Source organism: Aulonocara sp. 'chitande type north' Nkhata Bay, linkage group LG5, assembly GCF_057382095.1.
Source record: "Aulonocara sp. 'chitande type north' Nkhata Bay isolate Kocher_YH1m ecotype deep benthic linkage group LG5, A_spYH_male_GT1.1, whole genome shotgun sequence".
NCBI lineage: Eukaryota > Metazoa > Chordata > Actinopteri > Cichliformes > Cichlidae > Aulonocara > Aulonocara sp. 'chitande type north' Nkhata Bay.
Genome location: NC_141348.1, coordinates 4,896,267 through 4,923,984, shown reverse-complemented (window position 1 = coordinate 4,923,984; position 27,718 = coordinate 4,896,267). Strand labels below are relative to the sequence as shown.

Below are 27,718 nucleotides of genomic sequence, written 5' to 3'. Positions count from 1 at the left end.
CGGGTCCAAACAGAGCCCTGTGTGTGGTTGTTGTAACTGTGCCCTCTCTGCCTCTTGCTTCCAACTTTGAACCCTTTGTCCCCTACCCCACCCCCCACCTACCCTACCTTGTGTAGTGGCTTCTGGGCGAGAGATCTGGAATTTGACGGTGGAGCCTAACAGTAACTACGCTAAAGTCAGCTGGACGCACAACTTCCCGGCCAGCAGCAGCGATTTTGTACTAGAGTTCACTCTGGACAGTAAGAAATCAGACCAAGCTCAAACTGCGCTACTGAGATATAAACTGTGAACTAAATGTTCTGACTACAGAGTAGATCTACAAGGATAGTGAAGTAAAACCGGAGCTTCAAGGTGCAGAGTGTAGGTGGAGCTGAACAGGTAAAACCAAATGTTATCACACCATTTGTACATTACGGGAATACAGGACACTACAGCCTGGTGGCAAGGAGGAGCCCGGATCCAGGTTTGAAGTTCTCATAAGCATCTTCAAACCGAACATTAGAATGAAATAAATAGATGTAGTCAACATAAACGTCTGTTTGATACTGTGTGTGCAAGCTTGAGGTCAGATGGTTCAAATTGGCTTCCTTTTTGCTTTTTATAAGTGCATTCTTTTGCTAACAATTCACACGTAATCAGCTTGAAAAGACCTAACAATATATCATTTAGCTGCAGTAACACAATCTATAGTTAGATTTTAATGTGACTGGATGAGAGGAAAACATCTGGATGTGCAGTAGCAGTCTTGAAAATGTTTTCCAGATCAGCATAATATTGATTTTAGTCACAACAGAAATGGTACATCTCAATGTAATTATATTCAGATGAAAGATGACATTTTGTTCCATATACTTCGCAGTTACACGTTAACTGAGAGCCGTTTTTAGGCAGCATCTGCAAAATTATTTTCCCTCTCACTCTTTGGTTCTGCCTGTTTGAGTGCACCATGTGCATGGATCTATGAGTTCTGTTGCCTTTCTTTGCGTTGCTTTTGTTGGCCCGGCGCTGGGATGGGCTGCTTTCTTTGAACGGCTGTTTAACTGTGTCTTTGTTGCTCACCAAGGCTGCCATACTCACCTGCTTGGTATGAAGTGCTGTGTACTCTGGCTTTTAATCATCCCACCTTTTCACAGAGCAAAATTGGGTAGCTCTGATCAGACATCTCAGTTACTGCTGTTTGCCTCAGCCCAGTCTATAAAGTCTGGAGCAGAGAAAGGATGGAGATGTGTTTGTGTACTAGATTTTAATTATTAATGTCTGCGTGTGAGGAAAGGAAGTGATGTGATTGGTCTGATGCTATCCACTTCTCTCACCCATCCCTGCACTGTCAGGCTGTCAGGATGTGAGATCTAGACTTTTCTTTCATACAGACTCTTGATCCGTGGTAGGTCATGTTTGAGGACACAGTGTATGTAACCCTGATAAGATAAACCACAGCAGGCCTAACGGGAGATCTGTCCAGCCAGGGTGTGTTTGTTTTTAGGTTGACTGAGACAAAGGAGACGCTTCTTCTCTCATTTTTGAGACAACAGGGATGTTTACTTACTATGTTTCAAAAAACATAGTAAGTGATATAAATAAATCTTAACCTCTTCCAACCTATTGTAGAGTAAGATGAACTCGTGTAAAGTAGTAAAGCTGTTTATAATGTGTGTTTATTGATTTTATTAAGACTCTTTCAAAAGAGTCCACATTTTTTTTCGTTTATTAAGTTTTTTTTGTTTGTTTCCAATTGAGAATTAGCTAGCTACTGGAGCTAACCAGCGCTAACTACAACCCAACAGTAAACAGGAAGTACCAGGGCTGGACTGGGACAAAAAATGGGCCCGGGCATTTTGACTAGAGACCGGCCCCCCAGGTATTATAGGAAAAGCCATGAAGCCTTTGAATGAAAACAAACGCTGCTGTGACAGTGATGCACAGTCTTGTTGGTATATGTATGATTTCTATACGTTTGACATCAGATTAAAACTTTGGTCGTAAGATTCAGATAATTATATCATAAAAGTGAGACAGTTTAAATGAGAATAAGAAAGAAAAGTATTTCTTTGTGCCCCCCTCTCCCTGTTAATGCCCTACCTGCCCCCCTTTGCTAGACCCGCCTCTGCACAGTTACCAGCTGTCAGCTGCTTAGAAAAGGATCCTGGTGTTATTTGTCTCTCAGAAACAGTTCATAACTTCAACTCATTCATATCAACCCTCTGCTGGTTTCCTCTTTCTGGCGCAAAGTGGGTGATAAACAAACAAGAGCGAAAAGCCAATCAGCTGATCACTGATCAGTTTCATGACTGAAGTAGCAACAGGAGAGAGAGGGGGGAGAATGAGAGGAGAAGAAGGCAGCTGTGCAGCAAAGACAGAATAACTCCAGCTTTGTGTCTTTTTCCATTGTAGCTGAAGTCCGGGACAAACGGTTCCTTTTCACCTCAATATGAAAGGTGTAATATTTTCTCTGACTGTAAAAAGTCAGCACAACGAAAATAAACTGCACCTAAACTTGGTTTATATCTGACCCAGATAGACTTCAGCTCATAACTTCTTACTTGAAGTTCAGTTCACCTGACTCTCCGCTCGGCGGCCGCCTCGGGTCTCTCCTGTTCTGCTGTTGTACTCTACTTTATACGGTTACAAAAACAACAAAGAAAGAAAGAAAACAAGAAAACAAATCCCAACAGGGTTTTAAATGCATTGAAGAAATTGTATTGATACTATCTCTACTCAATACAGAATGCATGTAGGTCAGGTCATAGACTTTACGACATTACGACAGGAGTGCATTATTGATGCTGGTGGGTTAGGGCTACCGAGAAGGCCCCGCTACATGTCGCTACAGGTCACGAACACGTCCCAACACACTGCCCGAACAGGTTACTAACCCTGGACAACCTGTCCCCAGAGTTAAGGGACGTATCAGGCAGAGCTAGCCACAAAAACTGCCACAAACTGCCTTTTTATGTTTGATTGTTATACTTAAAAAAAGAATGTGGAGAATATATTGTTTAGGAAAAGGATTGGGTTACTTTGATTTTTTTACAGCTGCTTGAAAACAATAAACTAGCATTTAAATACACTGTTTTCAAATAGGGCTGACTGTCATGAGGATAATTATTTAGCCACATACACAAAAGAAAGACGTGGCAGATGGATATCATTTTACAAATGACAAAAAGCCTTTCTCATAACACTTCACTGACTTTTGTCAAACAGCATGTTCTTTGTGTGTCTGTGCTTTCTTTGGCTGGTTTGAGGACTGCTGTAGCATGGCTTGGTAATCACCCATGTTGGATGACTTTCACTTTGTGTGGCTAACAGCATGGTGCATGATGTCACTTCATGCTGCCTCTTCAGAGTGTGTCTCATTGGCATGACAGACGTGTTTCTGCTGAAAACGTGCAGGCTGTCATCACTGCTTTCTGCCTGGACCTTAGAGATAGGAGGGGGTCTGGTGTCTAACTGAGACGAGCAATGTTTTGCCACCTGACATAGATTTAACTCAAAGTGCTTACATTTTAAAATCCTGTTTAGTAGCATCTTCTCTCAGTATGGAGCTTTGTGTCACTGGGTTGGTTGTTTGGTTTCCGTCAATAGACTTGCTGTTAGCTGACTAGTAACAGAACCAATAACCTGGGGAAAAACAGGGACAATAAAAGCAGTTTAAGGGGGTCGCTTTTGTTCTGCACCTAGCTGCAACAATGGGTTTTAAATCAAGCCTATACTGTCCACTTTCACTTTATCACTTAAGCAGTCAGCGGTTCTTTGTTGTTTGGCTAGCTGCACTGACTTGGGAAAATCTGCCTGCATTGTTCGGGCTACAAAGTACTTTTTAAATGAAGACTGTTTGGATGAGAGACCAACTAGCTTGAGCCCAATACTGCAGCCTTTCCTCGACAGGCCGGGTGCAACGAGCCGCACAATTAGCTTGAAAATAAAGTGTTCGCAAATTATGATATAATATATGCGCTATTTTATATAATAAAATATGCTCTTTTTTTCCCAAGCACATCAAACAGTTCACTGTGTTTCTTATTAAAACACGATCCAAAGGAGAAAAAGCCTCCGTGTTAAAGTCTCCTTCGCCTAAATGTAGGTGAAGGAGTACTCCAGTCTCCAGGGGTGTGGAACCTCCACAAAGTCTCGGGGAAATATGCCGACGCGAGAACTGCTACATAATGTAACTGGACATACAACAGCTTGTGGACAAAGTTTCCAGTTTAGATGTTATTCTTTTTTGTTGAGGCACCTTAAGAAGTTAATAGAGACAATACAGTTCATCATTTCTTTAAGTAGTCAGTATACCGATCCACACTCGCTTCCAGTGATCGCTGCCCGAAAGTGATTTCCAGAATTTTTCAAAAGAATGATTTCTGGAAATTAAACTTTTATGAAAGAATATCAAGTAGTTTACAGCCAAAAAGAACATTCCCATTGTAAAGTAGCTGCTGCAAAGTGACTTTTATCCAGGTAAAAAGTGTTGTTGACATTAAAAATGTCTTATTTGAAGAGAGATGGAGGGTATCAGACATTGAAACAAATGTAATATCGCAGTTGTATAAACTTACCTGATAATCTTGATAATGCTTTCCTGTGAAAGAACGATGCAGACAAACCCCGCAGAATTTCAAAGGTCTGCTTATGTCCCACGGAGTTACTGGTTTTGTTGCTAGTTTGTGAACATAAACTAATGCAGAGTAGATCTATTGATGGTAACCAGCACCAACGTTGTGTACTGACAGAAGACGGTGCTGAACATGTTTTAAAACATGCTTTTCAGCCGATTGTATTCCAGTGGTTTTGCTTGACAGACAGTGGTCCTTGTGCCTCACTATTCCACTACTAGCAATGATCAGGATTCTGCAGGGAACTTGACCTTGAAGAAAAAAGTAGTCAGAGGGCCATAAAACAGTAAGATTAATCAGAACATATTGTCTGAAGTGAGAATTTCATAAAGTGTTGTGGCCAGGCATACATACTGTTTAATCCATATGTTTTACTAATTTAAAGAGATGAGTGAATCTTTATGGCCACTGTGGTCGCAGCATTGCTATCAGCCTCAGTTCAGCACCGCCACCCTGCTATCAGACAACAGCAGTCTCCCTGTAAAGCACTGTGATGCTGCAGACTGTTGTATGCCCGGTTTTAAAGTGGAGCGAAGGCCACACCCCTGGAGTGTGATTGGCCTCTTAATTGTGTTTCCAAGGTAACAAGACGAAGAAAGATGTAAAGAGTCAACAGCCCCCCATTAATGTGGTGGATCTCATCCCAGGCGTCGTGTATCACCTGAGAGTTTACTCCCATCTATTCAACAGTGTCAGCAGCAAATCTGTCACCTTTAAGACCAAAGCAGGTGAGACCACACCTGGCCGTGTGGAGCAAGGATGGGAGCCAGCTGGGCTCCTCTACGTATTTGACACAAGTAATATCTACACTGACTAAGTCAGTGCAGGGCGGGTTGTCACGGTTTGTTTAATTGATATCTGTCTTGTTTTTTCCCAGCAGTAAACCTACATTTGAAATGCCTCAGATTTAGAGGGCTTGTCTTTAGAAATGGAATCTACATGACAAGAAGTACAAGTTAGTTTAGATCGTGTGCTTACTTCTGGTAGTTCACGGCCCTGTGTTTTTAACCAACTAAAAAGTTCGACTTTAAAGAGATATATTTATTGCTTCTGTCTTGTGTGTGTGTAAAAATTAGAGATGGCACGATACCACTTCTTTATGTCCGATACCGATATCATAAATTTGGATATCTGCCGATACCGATATGAATCCGATATAGTGTGTTTTTAATCAATAAAACTGTTTTTTTAATATCTTGCTGCATTTTGTTCATACTCAAGTTTAAATAAACAACAACACTAAAGCTATTCTGTTATACCTGTATGCAAAAAATGCACTGCACCCAAAATATTTCACAGTTCAGCAACACTGATCAATCTAATCAACTTAAACCTGCTCCATCCTTCCTATTCTGGTATTTTAAAGAGTACTTAGCATAAATATTAAGCAACCTAACTAATAGGGTTCCAACTCCCAGCAAAAACAAAAATAGGGAACCACCCCCCACCTCATGATGCTTAATCGACGTAATCAACTTTAATTTGATGCAGTGTGAAAAAAAATGCACAGAAATCAATTATTTTTCAAGAATAATTAAATAGATTCAACATCTTTCTTGCACGTTGTCACAAGTTTTGTGAGGTGCTTTTTTGATATTTAATGGATCGGATTACATTTTTTATTTTTCTCTGATATCCGATCCAGTAATTTAGGTCAGTATCAGACTGATACGTAATATCGGATCGGTCCATCTCTAGTACATATATCTGTATATATATGCAGATATATGTTACTGGTCCAAAGTTTTAGAACACCACTATTTTAATGCCTCATTGCACTCTGAAAACAGCTCTGGCACTTATGTTTTGGGTGGTTGATGGGGCTGCAGGGTGCTGTGGTAGCTGTTTTGGTTCAGGGGGCCTCTCACTGTGTACAAGTCACTGACCTTGGATCCACCAAAACAGCCCCTTCAGTAGTCCAGTGTCGGTGTTTCATGGCCCAGACGAGCCTCTTTGTCTCATTCTGACGTCTGGCTTTCTTGCTGCAACTCGTCCTGTCAAACCTGCAGCTCGAAGTTTCTCTTCACAGCTGAAACTGAGACTTTCTCACTACGACCACGATTAAACTGCTTGAAGCTGTTGTCCTGTGAGCCGCCATCACACAGCTGTTAACTCTCAGAAACTTGTCCTCTGATTCAGTCGTGTCTCTGGGTCTGCAGACCTCCTCCTGTCACAGTTTCTGAGCCTTTGGCTGAAGGAAGCTGGACTCACTGTCTCTCTGCAGGACAGACCTGCATTTATAAGTGTTATGATGGTCTGTGTCTCTTCCATTGTTAAATTTTGTAGCAACACTCTACTTTCTGGAGTACTGTTCAGCTGATGCTCACGAGAGTACATCAGTGTGTCCCAGCACTGCTTTGTGCAGACAGAGGGGGGAGTAATCCAGAAAAGCTGGAACAGCTGTAGGAAGTACCAGCAGCAGCTTTCAAGGCTTGATCAGCCTCCATTGCTGCAGAACAGATTTAAACTGTTAGCCCATGTTGTCCCTGAAAAAGGCCTTTTCGTATGTGCACATTAGTTTTCAGTTTGGGGTAAGCTTTGTTTTTAACCACTTCCCTTTGTACCATTTCGATCTATTCGTTGGACTTGGATGACTTGAACTGCAATAAATTACTGGAAAAATCAGGGTGTTCCAAAACTTTTGACCAGTGCGGTATCCTTCTGGTGAGTTAAGACTAATGACTAAAACAAGCTGTCAGCTCAAGTCCCAAATATGGGACATGAACATGAAGCTGGGATAAATCAAGCACCGGTAAAAATGACTGATCTTGGTAGGCGGTTGGTACAGTTTGTCAACCAGCAGAGAAACTCCTCATGCAGGCTTACACAGTGACTGTGGCAGCTGTGAAACAAAGTCCCTGACTTGTTGGGAAAAAAGTACATTTTTCAGATTAAATCACACAGTGTGTGAATTTTTAGGCAATCACTTGACATGGACAGGATCATGTTCACTGCATCATCCTCACTGTTTTTGGGGAAATGATGACATATTGGTTCTGAGCTGTTGACGTCTGCTGAGCGCTCTGGGATGGGTTAGGGGGTTAACCCTAACCCTCCTCAGATAAATACTAACTCTCTTTGCGTTCTTCTTTCTTGTCCACTGTCTCGTCTTGTTTGTCTCTCTGACACGACTCCAGCCTACATAGACCAGGTAGACATAGCCACGCAGGGCTGGTTCATCGGATTGATGTGCGCCATCGCCCTTATCATCCTGATCCTCCTCATCGTCTGTTTCATCAAGCGGAGTCGTGGAGGAAAGTACCCAGGTAAGCTTCCCACAGCATTCTTATGCAAGTCTATTCTCTTGAGTGAAATCGTGCAGACAGTGGGAAGAAGTGATTATTGAATTTGTGGCGCCACACAGAGACTGAATATTCTTTAATGCCGAGAGGAAGAATATGTCAGTAATGTCACAGTTCATCCAGGTAGTTTCCTTTTAGAAGATCAATGGTCTTAATGGTCTTGAGAGTCGTGGGTATTTTAGCCAGTGCTGTCATATGTGGCTACAAGGACATAGTTAGAGCTAGTTACTGATTCCATCTCCCACGCCTCATGCCATTACACGTCTGGGTGGAAGGATGTTGTTGAGGTTTCATCAGCAGAGCATTTTCTGAAGCATCTGGGTTCAAGAAGCAGGTCTGTGTATTGTAGTGAATCAAACCTTCAACAAACAACAAGCAGTGAGCCTGAAAGGAATCTTTGCTCTGAGCGAATGTAAGCTAGTCTTACTTTGCTGTGTCTGCACCCAGGCAGAGGTCTGTTCTTGCAGCTCCTCTGGTGACCAGGTGATGATGCATCTCATGCAAACATTCAGCGTGTTGAAGGTGCTCTTGTTTCCTGATGGGCCACTAAACTACCACCTTGACTTTTTCCGTCTGTCCACTGAATTCAAGGAATGCCAGTGTGGTGTGAAGCTGTCTGCTTTGACATACAGTCTGTTTTCCCAGGACTGTGGCTGGGCCTGTGTTTCTGTGCTGGTGCCGTCCTAACACAAAGGGATTTCTGAGTAATACAAACAGACACGTGTGTGTAGAAAATAAGAAAACAATACATGATTGATCTTCTTTTGCTGTGGATTGTAAATATGTGCTCTTCATTGGCTTAAAGTATAAATAAATATTGTTTTACTGAAGCAGCTATGACGAGAGGAAGAACAGCTGCTTACCAAAGGGCGAGTGGCACACTGCGCTGTGAACTCATGTGTTTACCTTTGACAACATCAAAACATGAATCAATATTGTCATGCACTTTTTTAAAGAAAGGAAAGCACACTGGTCTTTTTTATTTAAATATTTCTTTTGATAAGTGAAAATGGGTGGGTGGTTTCAGACGGGGTCTCTGGACAAGACAACACGAGGTGACTGAAGTCTTCTTAGATATCTTTCAGCGCAGTATGGAGGAAGAGCGGTCAGCTTTCCATTTGTTTCTCACTCTGACCAAGAGATGATGATAAAGATGATTCCTTACATCCAATTTTGTGAAGACGGCTGCCCCGCCTAGAGGTTCAATACTGAGCTTTACAGAACTCGTTTGTTTTAAAGGAACAACAACAAACCTTTGGGAACAGGAGGAAATGAAGAGGGGTGAATATCTGCTGTGAGGGATTTGTAGGTTTCTCTTTGCACAGCTTGTTGTTGTTAGCAGCCAGAGTCGCAGCAGGCAGCCTGACTCCAGCTGATCAGTCAGTACCGGGAGGACAGCCAGCTGCTGTGTGCATGAACAAGTTGGAAACAGACATGACAAATATGATGATGGAAAACTCAGAATTTAAAATCAGGGTTTCGAGGTTTTACAGCATTTAGCTGGATTGCTGTTTTGTGTATTATAACGTAATGGTCATGAATGACTTAAATCAGAGTATTGTTAATGTTTTACAGTTTTTGTAATGTCCAGGTGGTGGCTACATGAGCTGTTTCACAAAGGCTCTGGGTAGGTGCTGACTCCGTGACAAACTAATATAACAGACCAGTGACCAATAACAGAGACTGACTTCAGTGAGGCATGTGGAACTAAAACTAAACGTTTTTAACAAATCTGACCAACTCACAAAGCTACTGAAGAGGATCAGGGCCACTGGGAAAGAGAAAGAAACCTTTTCCCCAGTGGCCCTGATCCTCTCTCTGCAAACCCAACATAATGCAACTGCTACTAAAACAGGCTTGACTGTCCCTTCACATAAATGCTCTGTGTTCCATGTTCCACTCGGCCTGAAGAAATGTCACTAAATGACCTGAACATGTGAATTCTTGTTTAATTGGCAGCAACTGAACAAAGCCTTGGAGTGAGCTGCTTCATATAGGACGAGCCCACACTCGTTGTTCATACACTCTATACACAGTACACAGTGTAAACTTAGTATGTGACAACTGAAAGCAACTAAACCAGCAGATGGGGACTAACTAAATGATTGTATTTTCAACATAAAGCCCTGAAAATCTGTTGACTCGAACAGCTGCAGCCTAACACCTTTGTTGTCTTCCTTGGCAGTGCGAGATAAAAAAGATCTCCCCTTGGACGCGGTGGATCAAAAAGACCAGGATGGATCCTTTGATTACCAGTAAGTATAAATAGCTTGTTCTGCATTACTATTCCTGTTATATGCTCATGTAAAGCTCGTCAGCAGTTATCAGTCACGGTGGTCTGCAGCCCCTTCAGTAATGAACCTGCATATGTACCAACGTTACATAGCCTGAGTTTAAAATTTAAGCAATAAAGAACTGAACCAGAAACACTATAAGACCACGAAGCACTGCTGCTTAGAGGAAAGCCAAATGAAACGTCTTTCAACATTTGAATTGAAATGGCAGCTGTGTCCAGCTTCTTTAATTATTACTGTAAAAGCATCAGCCCAATGTTGGTGCCAGTTTCTAAAGGGAGTTCAGTCTGAGTACACCTACAGCTGAGCTCTGTGGGGAACAGCATGCACAGGGGTTAGCTCCGTGTTAGCGCCTTTCTGTTGAGGCCAGGGTTAGGGTGAGGCTCCTCCTACTCTGTGACTGATTGATCCTTAAGACTAGAGTGTTTGAAGTGAAGCGTGATGTGTACATAAAGCTGCTCACTATTCTAACAACATACATGTGAATAACTTGTAAACACAAGTTAGTGTTCAGACCACGTCTGGCACATTTTTCTTGCACATTCTCCTTGCTGGTAGTTGGTTAGAATAGAATAGAATAGAATAGAATAGAATAATCCTTTAATTGTCCCACAAGGGGAAATTTGGTTGTAAGTGTAGCTAGTTATGAGTAAAACTTCTGGAACAGCAATAACACAAGTGCAGTAAAGTGTGTGTTGGAGTGTGTGCACATTCAGACTGGTGTGCGCGACTCTTTGAAGGAGCAGAGTTAGACGATCTCCTGACCCAGCTACACCCTTTATCTAGTTTGGAACACGTCCGTGTTTCTCTCTGAAGTGCGCACACAAATATATTCAAACTCGATACCATGTACTGTGTAAAGGCTTCTGTGTAATGTCAAGGACATGTGGTAAGTTGCATCTTTTGCTCCTTCCAGGTTCCACTGAGCTCTGTGGCCTCATTCTTCTTCATGACGAATGAACCTGTCCCTTAATTTGCCAACAGTCCCTTTAGACTAAAGACCTTTTAAGTTTAACCTGCTTCCTAAATCTGAAGTGGACGTGTTCTAACTGAGCTGTGTGAGAGGGCATCTTAACTTTCATCACCACAACTTTAACATCAGAATTTCATTTGTGACCCCGGGTCCTAAATGGGTCCATTAAATCACACAAATGGGTCCCACATAACGTTCATAACTGGGCTTGTACTTAGAATGACAGCTGCTGTTTTTTGACTCACACTGTGTGTTCAGGGTAACTTCGAGAGGTGCAATGAGCGTTTGACCCCAGCATGCTGTGCTTAATGATGTGTTTCCTCCTCCAGAACCTGTTTTCTGTCAGTGAACAGCTCAGGGTCCAGCCCATTCAGCTGTGTGTTTTTACACTAACCCATGCATGCACAATGTGGAACTTGTCTTCCTTCCTTCCTTCCTTCCTTCCTTCCTTCCTGCCGTCTTATGTGGTTCCTCACATCTTGTCCCTCTCTCTCCCCCAATGCTGAAATGGGTCATCTGTCCCTGACAGGAACGAGAACGAGAACAGGTACTTTGGTTTTCAGCAAAGTCTTTTGGCCTGAGCATGTAGGGGTAAGCGGTGTGAGGGTGGGGGTAAGAACAGGATAAGGTGTAGCATGTTTGGAGACTTGACAACATGCCTGCATTGTTGGCTTTTGGGTCAGCCTGCAAAGAGGGTGCAGTTTAAGTCCATGATGTGAGCAGTAACACTCCATCTGGACTGCATTTAATGTAATATTCAGGAAAAAATGGAAACAGAATTTGTATTTGCTCCGTCAGTTATGACCAGCTGTTCTTGCCCAAAACACAACAAAGCTCTGATTCTAGCGGTATCTCAAATTTTAGTAGAAATAAATTAGGAATGCAGATTTTCCTCTCTGCAAGAAGAGCCTGTCCTTTGTCCCAAACGTCTCCTGGTATTGTCCCCACAGTTTTTAAAAAGAACAGTGCTGCCTGTTAGCAGCAGTAGCTGGAGAGCAGTGCTTCCAGAAATGAGCCGAGGCGACAGAGGCCTTTCATGCTACAGGGCTTCGTTGTGACAGTCCACATGGTCACACGCTCTTGGAGTGTGTACTTAGTTGGTTGACTTCCTTTGTTAGTTGTGTTGCTGTGCCACACAGGAAGTGGTTCACAGCTTTGTAACTTCCCATATGGAAAAGAAATAGTAAAAACTTCTATGATTTACTCATGAAAGTGGCCACTTTCTTACTACTTTCATACATTGTTTTAGTATCCAAAACATACAAGTTTCATTATCTCATTTTTCAAGGGATCTTATATCTGTTTTCACTCTTGTGTGCTTTTCTTACAAGTTTCACACAGACAAACTGTATAAGAGTTATAAATATCTTTTCCATGTGGACAGAGACCAGAGTCAGTGGTCAAGCTGCTGTTTGTTCCTAAACGTTGCTCCGCTCCATGGTGACCGATTGAGAAGGTTACCTAGGCAACAGGAACTAAGCGTCCACTACAAAGCAAGGCACAACAAACGACTTTTGATTTTGTACACGGCGTATCTGCCTGTGGATTGGAGGCTCTTTGGGTTTCTTATCTTTGCCCAGCATGCAGCCACATTGAACTACACTCATTCATTTTATCTACCTTACATTCATGACTGATTTAGAATCGCCAGCTAACCTAAGATGTGTTTTTCTAGACTGTGGGAACAAACCAGGAATGCAGGCACAAGGAGAACATGCACAGTTTGATATCCTTCTCGGTATAAGGCAACAGATCCAAGCACTCCACCACTTAATTCATGTCTTTATCATGCAAAGAGCAACATTTAAAACAGCCTCTCTTTAAATAAAAAGATGCCAACTCACAGCTAAGTAAATAAAAAGTTCTCTTTTAAATTTACTGCTAATCTACGAGGTCTGTACACTTTCAGGCCTCACAGAGCAGATCTCAGTGTTCACTGAGAAAACATTTATATCAAATATAAAGAATTTGGTTTCATTTGGTTGTATGTATTTATATTTTAAATACATAAAAGGTTAGGATTGCCATTTTAAACAAACTATCATCTTTTTGGTGAATCGAACCAGATGGTTTCAGTGCCTAAACCTAACCAGTGGGTGAAAGTAGCCTGCATGATGCTTCATTTGATTAAAAACAAATGCTGAACTGGACAATGTGGCACCCACTTTACACTGGAAAAATCGCCCCAGTAAAGTTTCCATTAACAGGAATCGAGGCCAAAACCACTTTTGAACCCGGCTGGAAGAAGCATGTTCGTTTCTGCTGTCGTTAAGTTGGGCTTGCTTTTGGAGTGGCGCTTCTCACAGAGCTGGGAAGTACCGAAGCACAAACACTTCCTTAGAATACTCAAGTAACTGTGGTTTACTTGAGTATTTATTTTTCTGACTTTTTGTTTAACACAAATCGCTGCACTCTGTAGTCCTGTCATTTTGTCAAAGAGGCTGCGTAAGCATTAAAGTTTTCTTTCTGTGTGCCTTTAAACATCAAACTACTCTCAGCCTAAATGGACGTACAGATAGTCGTATTGGTTTGTCCATTACCAGCACTTATCACACGCAAAGAGAGAAAAGACACCAAAACATGATCGAGGCATAATTTTCACTCGTCTGCTTGGGCGTGGCGGGAACGTCAAAGAACGATGTTGTTACTTTTTCCTGCGCTTCTGTTCTACACTGCAGACTTTGAGTACATTCATTCCTTTGTTCCTCTGAAGAGAAGAGGCTTCCTAATCAAGTACCACTGACACATAAGGACGTGTCGGTTTCCCTTCAGCCAACATGTCATCATTTAGTTTGAAGGTCTAAGGCTGTCTTCACCAGAAACTGTGCCAAGCAGTAGTGTGGATGACACAACTGTCACTGTGCCGTTGGATACTTCGCTCAGTATACATTCATGTTTGATCTGTTCAGCAGGTCACAAACTTGTCAGAATAAAAAATACTTATATAATCATCTTCTACCATCTTTTCCTTCTCAGCTCAGAAAGTGTTGCTTTTTTCCTTCCTGCTTCTTCATTTTTTGTTTTTATTTTTTGGCCTTGAATTTGCTTTGGTCATGTTTTTTCTTTCAGTTTTTGCTTGTTTTTGTTTGCTAAAATGTATCCACACATATATACACATATACATATATATATATATTGCAAATGTCCTTTGGTATAAAGCGTGGCCGTTCTGAGAGTGTAGATTGTGTCCTCTGGGGTGAGCGTCTGAACACACAAAAGGAGATAAGAACATCTTACCTTTGCATCCTTCAAATGCACTCTTTTTTCTTCTGTCATGCTACTGGTTTAATAACGAGGTTAATGCTAGCGTACAGCTGTGTATAACTATGCATGAAATTCTCCTGCCTGTTAAAATCTGTTAGGAGACATCAGAGATGAAATCAAGCATGCAATACAGATGCTGCCCAGATTTCATTTTTAAATACTTTAGCATGCACAGTGTCATAGTTAAAGGACATGTTTGTTTATTTGGGTTTTCAAATTATTTCTGAGAAGATGCTGCCTGGATTATTGTGTGTGTGTGTGTGTGTGTGTGTGTGTGTGTGTGTGTGTGTGTGTGTGTGTGTGTGTGTGACCAGAGCTCATTATCTGAGACCTGCACGACGAAGCTTGTTTGGGGTTTATCTTCAGGGTTGACCTTGGCTTTTCAGTGCTACATAAGCAGTCGGCTACTCCCTGCTCTGTACTACACAGCCTGCTGCAGAGCAGAGATGCTACTGATGAAGAAATGCTCGTGAACACTGTGCCACCCTTCCTGCAGATTCCCTCACGCAGCAGATAGTGCTGAGCCTTTTTCTTTTTCGGCTGCAAACAATCTTACAAAAATGTTATTGTTGTATGGGCATTAATAGGCTGTATGATCCTACAGGAGGCCTACTGTAGGATCATACATCTTCAACCAGCCCTTATTTCTTTACATTTTGCTTCCACTAGATTTTCTTCCACTGGTCTTAAGTTTTAAAACATCACCTAGTTGACAACCAGTGTTCTGTACATGTAAGAGATAAAGAACCAATATGAAATCCTGTCTTTATTTTAAAGTTTAATATGTGTATTTATTTATTTAGATAAAAAATACATCAGAGAGCAACCTGGGGTTGGTATGTTGCCACGATTTGACATGCAGACTGGAGCAGCCAGGGATTAAACCACTAACCCTCCCCATTAGTTGATGACCTGCTCTCCTTGAGCCACAACCAGGAGGTAACTTTTCTAATAAACCATTGTTAAGGAAAGGAAATGGGGAGAAAAGGCTGAGATATGCCAGATTACATAAGACCTGGATTGAAAAGCAGCAGGTTTCTGAGCCTAATTTTGACATTTTTGTCTGAAATTGTCATTAATATGTATGGACGAAGTCAAGAGAGATGTGCAGCAGTGAGCAGGTGCCTGTAAAACATGCAAGAGGCTCTGTCACAGTGTAGGGCTGTATTTCAGCCAGTGGTGATGGGCTCTTCCCAGAAATGATGGAATTATGAACACAGAGAAGTACTTTCAGATTTTAATCAACTACACAGTGACATCTGGAATCTGATTGGCAACAGCTTCATTTTTCTGCATAATGAGCCCAAAGACACGGCCACTGCAGTAAAAGCATAGCTGGATAGACACTGTGGAAGAGTATCAGTGGTGGACTAGTCTCTCCTGGACTTCAGCATGAATTGTGTAGAGTGGGATCATCTCGACAGAACCAAAGGCAGATAGAGGAGCACTCTCCAGTGTCTTTCAAGAAGCCTGGGAAACCATCCCTGAGGACGACTAAACGCTACAAGACTAACAACTAAACAACTAAGGACTACAGAAGGCTTAGGTAACAGAGTTCAGGCTGTGCTGAACAATGGAAGCGGTCATTGACTAGTGTTTGTTTGTACCAACTCTGTTTTCCCCTGTAATTGTGTACTTTTCAGTCATCTTTCCATGTTTCAATAAACTGCTACACCTATTTCCCATTTTTCCCAGCAAAGTGTAAAGAAATGGGGGCAGCTCAGGACCCTTGCACAGTCCTGTGTTTGTACTTGCTGAGCTTCTTTAAAATCTGCTCCTACATTTGAGTTTAGTTTCCATATTTCTTCTTCACTTGTTCTTAGACTGTGAAACAGCATTGGAGCTGAAAGAACAATTCAGTTCAGTTTTATTTATGTAGCACCAAATCACCACAAGACTCAAGTCAAGGTCCTTTAGGTGCTGAGACCGTACAGTCTGACAACGCCCCCCTGTGACCATCGTGGGAAGGAAAAACTATTTTAACAGGAAGAAACTTCAAGCAGAGCCTCAGGGAGGGGGTGGGGTGAGGACAGGGGGGCAGGACGAAAGACACATTGTGGAAGAAACCAAGAGATTAATAATAACTAATGATTAAATGCAGTAGAGGTGTATAAACACATACTGCAGCATAACTAAGGGAGGATTCAGGGTCACCTGGTCCAGCCCTAACTATATGCTTTAGCAAAAAGGAAAGTTTGAAGCCTAATCTTGAAAGTAGAGATAGTGTCTGTCTCCTGAATCCAAACTGGAAGCTGGTTCCACAGAAGAGGGGCCTGAAAACTGAAGGCTCTGCCTCCCATTCTACTTTTAAATACTCTAGGAACAACAAGTAGGCCTGCAGAGCGAGAGCGAAGAGCTCTAATAGGCTGATATGGTACTACAAGGTCATTGAGATAAGATGGGGCCTGATTATTTAAGATGTGAAGAGAAGATGTTTCCAAAGCTCTCACACATGGATGTGGTGTATGCTGGCTTCTTTGTACATGCCTCTAGTGAAGGACTTGTTGAAGGCAAGCTTAAAGAGCATTAGTGAATAATTTAGTCCTGGTGCAAATATGGGGTAAGTGTTTTTTTAAGAGGGGCATATATGGCAGCAAAATGGGTTGAATCAATACTCCCACTGATACAGTTGGCAGCTTAAGAACTCAAAGGATTGCTGTACTGTCAGACCTTTGGGCAACAATTGCAAACTACATTGATAACTTCAGATAATAGCAGTGTGCTGCATGTGTGCTGTATATGTTCTAAAACAGACCCGGTCTAGTTGTTTGAGGAAAAGATATTCAGCCAACTTATCTGCCAAAAATAAAGAGAAACATCAAAAAACATTAAACTTACAAAAAACATTTGCCTCTTCTTTACATCTTTACTTTCCCCTTATAGTGTGTTACAGGGTCCTGAAGCTAAACAGGTCCACCTGATGCTATTGTGAGAGCCTGGAGCCGTTTGAGCTTCTAACATTGCTGTTTCATTGCCCCTGCAGCAGCGACGAGGACAACAAGCCTCTGCAGGGCAGCCAGACTTCACTGGATGGCAACGTAAAGGAAAGCGACGACAGCCTGGTGGACTACGGCGAGGGAGGAGACGGGCAGTTCAACGAAGACGGTTCTTTCATCGGCCAATACACAGTGAAGAAGGACAAGGACGAGACGGAGGGCAACGAGAGCTCCGAGGCCACTTCGCCTGTGAATGCCATCTACTCGCTGGCATAGCGGCTCAACAGCGCACACGGGGAACTTGGACTCTCTGATTTGTTATGATAGAACCACACACATGATTCTATGAGTATATGAAACACATTACACACAGTGAAAGCAGCAGTGGCACCAGTCTGGAGACTGTCTAGGCTCTCCTCTGCAGGTAACGTGGAAAAAGATGCGACCACAAGCCTTTAATTTATTTTTCCAGTTCTAACAATATGGTCCATGGACACATCTGGAGAAAGTGAACGATGCTCGTTTTCCTTTGCGCTCTGCCTGCCCTTTACCCACACAGACTTGAAGTGTGCCTTCGGGAGGCATCAAACGTTCTTTAGAGATTTTTTGGTTTGTGACTCAGCTCTGCTTCCCGATAACCTCCCCCGTGCCCGGCATACCTCTGCGTAACCAAGTAAAGTAGTCACAGAGGTTAAATATACATACACACTCTGGCCACATCCTGTAACATATCAGCTTCTAACCATAGGATGCCGGCAGATATGTTTATCATATTGATATTTAGGCAATGAAAGATTTTAGTTTTTCCACAGCTGATAGAGGAGTCCGTGAAACTTAACGAATGCTGTATAAAGTCCTGGCACACATTTTAGTGCCCTGCAAATCTATGCACTATCACCTCCTTCATACCATTTTTGGTTCCATCTGGTTAGTAAAAGTACACATTGTGGGCTTCTTTTTAGCAGGTTCAGTCCCAAGGTGGTTTGCCTTGGACTTTGTTGCAGGTGTTCCCTCTTATCCTGTGTTGCAGTTGTTCAAAATGCTTTTGCTGGGTAAAGCTGTTTCATGCTTTGTGCTCAGTTACAGTATGTGGTTAATTAAACCCAACGTTGTTCTGAAGCATGGTCATAAACTTAGTGCGAGAGAAATGTGATAGGTTTGCTCGAGAAACACCAGCGCACTAAAAAACAGTGAATTCCCTAATTAGCATGTGGGCTTGTGCTACATTCATGTCTAGCTGACAGGGTTCGAGGACAATGGTTCCCACACTAATATGGGAATCATCGCCATCATGTTATCAGAATGTGGGAAAAACTGCAAAAGGAAGAAGTTTGAATTCAATGTGTCCTGCCGTGAACGTAATCGTGAAAGACACTGGAAATGTCCAGTCTGCTATCCAAAGACAGTTTAGTCTGTGAACTCGAGGAGGTGTGGATCAAACTGCCAACCTTGCAGTTATTGGATGAGCTCATCAAAGCACAAGCTGACTGGTCAGTCACAGTCCTGGATCAATATTCTTCTGATATTGCAGGACAACTGTGAGGATCCTTAATTCTGTTGACTTTGTTAAAGAGTTACATCCAATCAGGTAAACTGGCAGTTTTGAAAGTGTGGTTTAGAACCAGGCCAAATGTATGGTGGTCACACAGGGACATATTTCAACTGAAAGAAAATATTCTTCTGCCCCTCTTTAGCACTGCGAGTGTCAGGTTAGCATCTTCGTTTTGTCTCCTGGGTCATGAATGTAGCACCAGAAGTCATGATCCATAAGCCGTGTCCACACTAACCTTTGTGCGTCCAGCTTCACTCCGGCTGTGCAGACATCAGTACCACACACTGTATACAATGACCTCCAGTACTCACTGTTACTGGAACAGCCACACGTGTTGATCTGAAAGAGTCCACATAGATACGTTCAATTATTTTATTTTTTGCCTTGAGGTGCTTTATATTGCAAGCTACAACATGGGCGAGCGAAGGCCAACAATCACATGATGTAGATAAGGTGCATCCTAATCAGTGAGGTAAGTGCACTGCACTCTGTGCAGCCTGACCCCACCTGCACAGAGGGACCTCTTTGGATCTTTATGAACTTGATCCGTTTCTTATCGCTCCAAAAAGACATAATTACAAAACACTGCTACGTGATACAAATGATTTAAAGAATGAAAAGTACAATTCACAGCCACAAATGAAAGTTATCCGCTTCATTTGATGTTTTTGAGGTTCACTCCTGCTGCAGTTACTGAAGCTACTATTAACCCCTGAGTGCTACATCAAACAGGCGGACATTTGGAATATTTATTTGGTATTTATTACATGATGTGGAAAGCATTAATATATTAGTTCTTAATTTAATTCACTTCATCTTTATGTACAACTGAGCCAAACTACCGATGGCTACAGAATAAAGTTATTGTTCATCGCGAGAGGCATCAACACACAACTGTATCTTCAACATATTTTTCTAGCAGCTACGTTTTCTGCTGTACCGACGTCTCTGTCCATCCTTATACTCATGCTGTGTTACTGTTACTCTGTGTTGTTGTTCAGACTTAAGTAGCATAACCTTTCCATCATTCTGAGAATGAATCGATGTGTGTTCATTATTGCAGATTATTTGGTATTTATTTTGTACATCAGAGTCCTGAAAGAAAATCCTACCTTTGTAAATATTGAAGACTTGACCCCCACCCGCCCAATGAGTCACAAATCTGCATCCACCAAGCAGCTGTAGTGGTGCAGTCTGTCCTGCACCTTTGTTATGTAGCTTGGATTAATCTTTGCACTCTGAGGAAGAGTCATCCCTTTGCGTTGTCATATACGGACTGTGGCAAGCCTTCTCAGGTGATGGCTTGGTTTGTGTTGTGAAACATGTTCGATTCTACTGTGTTCAAAGTAACAGCTCCTGCAGCGTACTACCTGAGTTACACAAACTACTACAAGACCTGAGAACATGAATTTCCTGAGGTCCCCTCCTTGTCTCAGATAGAGGCTGGATACACAGGCATGACATGTGTCTCATTACAGGGGTCAACAACTTTGACCCCTGTAATGTATTCCACTTTGTTTGTTGGTCTTTGTTCCCCATTACAACTCTTCTCAGGTGCTCTTTGTCAACTTGTAAATCTGCATATCCACAAAAACCTTGGTAAGAAGTCTTAAACTGGGGAAAATCATTCATTTTCTGAACTTCCTCTTTCTTAATGTGTCCTAGTGTGAGACGGCCAATTAACTGCAGCCCCAAACCTGACGTGTTTCAAACGATCCACAGCAAACAGGTACAGTGTGATATCAGACCACATCAAAATAACACTTCCACAATCCTCAGCTGATACACTTACACTGCAGAATGAAACGGTTTTACTAGTTTTGATCTCTGTAACAAAGACCAAAGGGATGTTTGTCATGATGATATATAATCAACACTAAGCGTTCGGTAAAACTAACATTTAAACGGCGTGTTCTCTTCTGTCTAGAATCCGTTGACAGCTCTCTCTCGAGCACTGTACAGATGAACCTTGGCAGTGTTAATACAATACAGAGTTGGACGAGCTGCCTGCTAATGGCTGCAGTAAGAGGCAAGCCTTTCTAATTCAGTCAGTTTGATTTGTTAAAGCAAACTCAACACTTCATGTGTACACTGAAGGACACGTGAAGGACACTAAAGGAGTAAAACTCCTCAATCATTTCATGCAATGGGAAAGCCTTTAATCTTCCTGTGAGATGTTTGCCTGCATACTGTATGCAAAAACACTGAACGAGACCAGACAACCACAAAGCCAGGCAGATCAGCATCCACATCTATTGGAGATAAAGAATCTGAATTTCAGGAGTGGGACATGCCTCCAAACATGCTCCTTCTGGTTCTTTTCTACATATGACTCCCCCACTTCTGGTTTTCATGCCCCACCCTCACCTCTTCACTTCTCATCAGTACACAGATCTGCCATGGAAACAGGGCATGTGTTTTTGGACTTTGATGGGAATATTTGTATTCTTTTAATAATTTACCTTGAGTGTTTTTGCCAGGCTGTCTCTATCCCCATCTGTGCTACATCCAAGTGTTAGCTACAGTTATCCTTCTTGTGATGTAGCACAATGCCACTTGAAATTGATTGAAGTTACCTGCTTAGCAGGGCGCCAGGTTAAAAACAGTTGTAGAGGATTTTCATGAAACACATGCTTATTTGCTTCCTACAGTGGGTTTAGAAGTTGACCCAGACCACCTGCTGCTAACGTCTGCAGAGGAGAAGGCCACTTTACTTATGATAGACCTTGTGGCTCCAAAGTGAAATTTGAGTTTGAGCATCTCTAAAACAGAGCCCAGTAGTTTCCTTCTCATTGCTGATCTTATATTTCTCACAGTACGTCCCAGTCATCTGTCCTCTCTCCTGAATGTTAAAGCAGTGTCCTCTGAGTTTTAATCAGCAGGATGACTCCTCCCATGCTGTACTGTGTTGACTAGCAGGACGCTGCTTGTGAAACTGACACAGACAGTGAGACAGAGCACTGGAAGAGCAATATTTGGTTGAAGAGCAGGTCTGAATTGTATCACTGGAACTGGAAATCTTTGCTAAAAACCATCACACACACCACTCCTTACTCGCTCTGCTGCTGCCCATCCACCAACCTCCACTGGTGGACCACAGCAGGGATGCTGGCAACAACAAAAAAACAAAGGTATACAAAGCTTCGTGTGTGTCTACACATCAGTTTATGGTGCACAAAGACCAAGCTTCTTTTTCTTCACTCTTCACATTATCTTAGCTCACCTTTAATTGGGGATGAAAATAGTCAATGTGTATTTTTACAGCCTTTGCTTTTCCTTCAGTTTAAAATGCTGCAAAGTGTCAGAACTTACTGGTGCACGTTTCCAGCTGGATTTTTCACAACTGCGTCATATTGGCATCTTCTTGTTTTTACCATGTGTATCAGAGCAGCGTGTTCACACCTTGCTTCTACATGCAGCATAACAGCTTTTGTAAGGTACATCTACTCTACAGGAAATGGCTTAAATATATTCACCATGTATGCGTGTATGATGACATGTTGCAACTTCTGCTAGTGCGCCTTCTTTATAGTAAAGCTATCTCCTTTTCTCTACCTCCTGACTTGGTTGTCATCCTTGTTTCTGTACTTCTGTGCAGCATAGATTTAAAGCAGTAGACTTTCCTATGGAAGAATTGATTATTTCATCCTAATTCATTATATTAATAGTAGAAAACACCACATGTTTCTACTGATACATAACCCAAAATCTTTGTCTTCATTTACAGGCTCCCTCTAGGAGAGCTGGTGATGGCCAAGCTAGCTCCTCTGGTGGCCTCTTGAGGCTGGCTCTAAAACAAAGTCTCAAGTTAAACTGACCAATGTCACAGAAATAAAAGTGCATCATTACAAACTGTTACAAAACCAAAACTATTTTACTGCTTTGCACTTTGTGTTTGGCTCTCCCTTTATAAAAGCTGAAAAAGGCTTAAAGTCGGGAACATTTCTACGTGTGCAGCAACAGCCCTGTTCCACTAGTACTGACTCGGTTTCCATCAGGTGGTCATAACTTTTCTAGGATCTACTCGGCCGGGCTCCGAGTCATCTGAGGTGAACTGACAATGTGACATCAGCAGACTGCATGCTATCGAATGGTTGGTCAGTGGCGTCACTCAATGAGTCATGAGAGCACCTCCTTCACCAAAATCAAAATCTTCAAAAAAAAAAACATTTTTGAAAGCAGACAATGACAGAAATAAAAACCCAAAACACACAGTCTGACAAAAAGACATACACCATACAGCAGGTATACCATTGCGCTGACGTCCTCCACGTGACTTTCAGCTGTGGGTGCCACAATGACCCCACACACGTCAGTTGTTACTAGATTGTAATGGAAAATGTCTGAAACAGAACTGAGTCCAGTCGAGCTCGTGTTGGTAGGTACCAGTGAAGCTGTAAGTGATGGTGGTCTTTTAGGCCTGACGTCTACCAAATTTTTACTTTCTGAACCAGCCTCTCTTTGACTTTTTGGAATAGTATCATTTAGAGTAAAGATCACTTTAGATTTTTGTGCTTCAGTTTTCACGAGTGATTTTTTATTATTAGTCTGTTAGGTGATGCATGCAGTATATGGAAGGAACTTGGCAGTTATGGTCATTGTAGGGTCTAAAAGAGATGATACTGGACACAGTTTCAAAGATGAAACTTCCTGAAACCAGTGGGTGACATCATGGTGACGTCCATATATTCCACTAATTTACAACAGTCATCTCAAGATGCTTTATGTTGTAAGGTTAAACCCTGCAACATGAGTAAGAAACTCAAGCAATCACACGGCACCTTGTGAGAAAGCACTTGGTTATAGGAGAATCTCCAAAAGCTGACTGTGTTCATCTGGATGTTTTCAGTGGGAGAAACGTTTCATCATCATCAGGTGACGTCTTCAGTCTCAGCTGACTGCAGGTTTCAATCCTATAAACAGGACATTTGCATAATGACTGAAACCAGGAACAATGGGCTGGGAGGTCAGTTCAACTTTTGGAGATTTACTTACCTGGATGATTGAGCATGCATCAAGATGTGATAGGAGAACATTCCCTTTTAACGGGAAGAAACCTCCAGCAGATCCAGACTCACGGAGGGGCAGCCAGCAGGTGCCAGCGGGGGGTGAGGAGAAGAGACCAAGGGCAAACTATGGGAGAGAGTCACAGACGTTAACAGTTACAGTAGTGACACATATAAACACAAACTGAACAAAGATGAGTGTTGGGTCGGCGCTTCCACAGGCCCCGCTGGTTTAGAGACTTATTCCCGTTAACGAAGCAAGACGAACAGCTCAACCGGATTTTCACATGCTAGCAAGGGGAACCGGACGGCAGCAGTCAGTGTCAAGCAAGTCCAAAGAACCAGCTTTCCCCACAGCCTTTTATTTCTGTGACACACAGGTTACACAAACACGGGGCGATCGTGGCTCAAGAGTTGGGAGTTTGTCTTGTAATCGGAAGGTTGCCGGTTCGAGCCCCGGCTCGGACAGTCTCGGTCGTTGTGTCCTTGGGCAAGACACTTCACCCGCTGCCTACTGGTGGTGGTCAGAGGGCCCGGTGGCGCCAGTGTCCGGCAGCCTCGCCTCTGTCGGTGCACCCCAGGGTGGCTGTGGCTACAATGTAGCTGCCATCACCAGTGTGTGAATGTGTGTGTGACTGGATATGTAAAGCGCTTTGGGGTCCTTAGGGACTAGTAAAGCGCTATATAAATACAGGCCATTTTACCCATTGTAACCCCCCCCTATGGTGCATCATAAACCCTAAGGCATTGAGTGTGCGTGTATGTGCACGCATGTGCACGTGAGTGTGTGTGTTTGTTTTTGGGGGTGTGTTTGTGTGACCTCCTGCTCACCAAAAGGGTCATAAAGACAGGAAGTTTACTAAACAAGAAAACTGAACAGTCACCTGGATGTGTCCCTATAATAAAACACTACTGCCTCCCCCTCCATTCAACAGGCTGGGGAGGGGGTCAGAAACAAAGGAATCTCTTTGATCATACAGTTTGAACCAAGACTTACAAATGTAACTAACACATGACAACATTTAACAATTTCAACCTAACAATGAGTACTGAAGAAACACGTGGTAGACCATGGAAGCCCCACAGCTGCCTATTGCAGCATAAAGGAAAGTTTTAAGCACAATCTCGACCCTGGAGATAGTGTCTGTCTCCTGAATACAAACTGGGAACTGCTTTAATAGTAGAGAGGCCTGAGAGTTGAATGCTCTGCCTCCCATTCTGCTTTTGAAAACAGTCCACAGTCTCTGAATGAAGTGATCTGTTTGGATAACAAGGTACTGTGAGGCCTTTAAAAATGTTAACAGGATGCCAAGTGTTGGGTTTATCTAGGCACAAACCCCGCTGGAACACGAGCCCAACTAACTGCATGACAAAACAAGGCAAGACAGAGCTCTTTGTCTTTGTGGCTCGCGAGGGAAGTCAGCCAAAGCTGAGGATAAGATTCCTTCACCTGAACTCAACCAACTTCAACTGATTCCTTCACTGCAGCTCTTTTTATTGTGAGAAAGCAATCATTCATGAATATGCAATTACAAATACAAGTGACATTCTTAAGCAGGCATCTCTGAACATCAGTGTCTGTATTCTGTCTGTGCGTGTGTGTGTTTCCAGCCTGAATATATATTTCTAAGCATAAATGATTATGTTTCTAAGAACAAATTCTAAATTCTTGTTTAAAACAATTACGAGCATTGTTTCTCCTGATGCTCCTTGTGCACCAGTTCAATCAACCACTGAATGCAATGAGTTTATGAACTATTTCACAGATAAGGTCACTGCCATCAGGTCTAATATCTCCATCATCTTCTCAATATCAAACTTACAACTTGCTCTCCTCTGATGTCTTGTAATGTAACAGGAGTAAAAGAGGACCAAGTATCAGAGTCCTGCTTTGTCATATAAAACAGACTTCAAGCCCCCTTGATGTCCTTCCATCTTCACTTTTCACTAGTGTGTTTGATTCAATTGGCCCCTGTATTGTGGAAATGATAAATACTTCTCTTCACACTGGCTCAGTCCCCAGCTTCTTTAAACAAGCTGTTGTTGAGCCAATATTAAAGAAACCCCAGCTGGATCCATCTCTTCCTAACAGTTATAGGCCAATATCCAAACTGCCTTTTATATCGAAGATTTTAGAAAAAGTAGTACTAGAACAACGTAACTATTTCCTGGATAAAAATGCTGTTATGGACACTTTCCAGTCTGGTTTTCGTAAATTGCATTCCACTGAAACGGCCTTACTTAGAGTATCTAGTGATATCTTGATGGCAGCAGACTCTGGAGAGCACACAGTGCTGGTCCTGATCTCAGCTCTGCTTTTGACACTGTAGATCACAGTATCATGATAAACAGACTCGAGAACTTGTTTGGGATTACTGGTGTTGTTTTAAAATGGTTTATATCATATCTGTCTGAGAGATCTTTTACTGTTTGCATGAATCATGTCACATCAGAATCAACAGTTTTGCCATGTGGGGTACCTCAGGGATCTGTCCTGGGTCCAATTCTCTTTTTACTTTATGTATCTCCCCTAGGCCAAATTATTAGGCACTATAAATATATCTCCTATCATCTCTATGCTGACGACATCCAACTATACTGTTCCTTCAAAATGTCTGAGTTTTATAAATTGTCTAATTTAAGTAATTGCCTGACAGAAATCAACAAATGGTTATATGACAATTTCCTCCAACTAAACTCTGATAAAACAGAAACCCTAATTATTGCTCCAGACCACATGGTCCCAGAAATCAGGCAGCGTATCAGCTTCTTAGACCCTCCTGTAAAATCGAGCCTCAGAAACCTCGGTGCCATGTTTGACAGCTCGATGTCGCTCGAGCAGCTGGTCCGAAACTATTTTTATCATTTACTGAATATTTCTAAACTCAGACTAATGGTATCAAAGCTTGAACTTGAGATGATTATTCATGCTTTATTTCTTCTTGTTTAGACTATTGTAACGGCCTTTTTACTTGTTTTAACAAATCAGCCTTAAATCGTCTTCAGACTGTGCAGAAGGCTGCAGCACGTCTCTTAACAGGCACCAAGAGAAGATCGCATATCACTCCAGTCTTGGCCTCCCTTCACTGGTTGCCTGTAAGTTTTAGGTTTCATTTTAAAATTGTAGTTCTAACCTTTAGGGGCCTGCATGGTCAAGCTCCTCAATATTTATCTGACCTGCTGAAACCACATACATCTTCTCGGGCTTTAAGGTCATTAGATCAGAGACTGCTGCTGGTATCGCGCACTCGTTTTAAAACTCGTGGTGATCGGGCCTTTCAGACGGTGGCACCACGGCTGTGGGATTCTCTCCCACTGTCTCTTCGCTGCACGGACTCCACTGATTCTTTTCAGAAACAGCTGAAGACATTTTTATTTAGAAAAGCATTTTATTAATTTGTTCTTATGCTGTTTTTATTGCTTTAGTGTTTTACATTGTTTTATTTACTGTTACACTGTTTTTATATTTCCATTTCCTGTGTTGTAAAGCACTTTGTGATTTTTATCTGTGAAAAGCGCTATATAAATAAATTTTACTTGCTTACTTACAAATGACAATATAAAAACATCAACATTCCCTCCTCTTTGTCATTTTGCAAAGCCTTTCAGTGTTATATTGCATCAGCATCGCGCCACTTACATTTTAACATTTTTAGCGCATGCATCATTTTAAACACGTTTCGGCCATGCCATCCACATCACCTTGCTGCAACAGAATATAGTTAGTATAGGTGTCAGCAATCATTTTATTTATCATTGAGCGCAAATATGCAACCTG

At 42.2% G+C, this 27,718-nt stretch overlaps 1 protein-coding gene across 24 annotated transcripts in view; it reads left to right on the top strand.

Moving 5' to 3' along the window:
• Positions 1-22,488, top strand: part of nfasca (neurofascin homolog (chicken) a) — a 158,930-nt gene extending 136,442 nt beyond the window's left edge. For 9 of the 24 annotated variants that reach the window (XM_086291077.1, XM_086291069.1, XM_086291073.1 and 6 more), the window contains 6 exons: positions 117-239; positions 5,195-5,341; positions 7,751-7,879; positions 9,507-9,542; positions 10,101-10,170; positions 17,430-22,488. In XM_086291077.1, coding sequence (XP_086147203.1) covers positions 117-239; positions 5,195-5,341; positions 7,751-7,879; positions 9,507-9,542; positions 10,101-10,170; positions 17,430-17,658 — 734 coding nt within the window. In that variant the 3' untranslated portion in view covers positions 17,659-22,488. Of the gene's footprint in view, positions 1-116; positions 240-5,194; positions 5,342-7,750; positions 7,880-9,490; positions 9,543-10,100; positions 10,171-11,125; positions 14,754-17,429 lie in introns of those variants that run through there. The other 15 variants (XM_086291091.1, XM_086291087.1, XM_086291086.1 and 12 more) reach the window with 10 other exon arrangements.
• Positions 22,489-27,718: the final 5,230 nt, after the last annotated feature.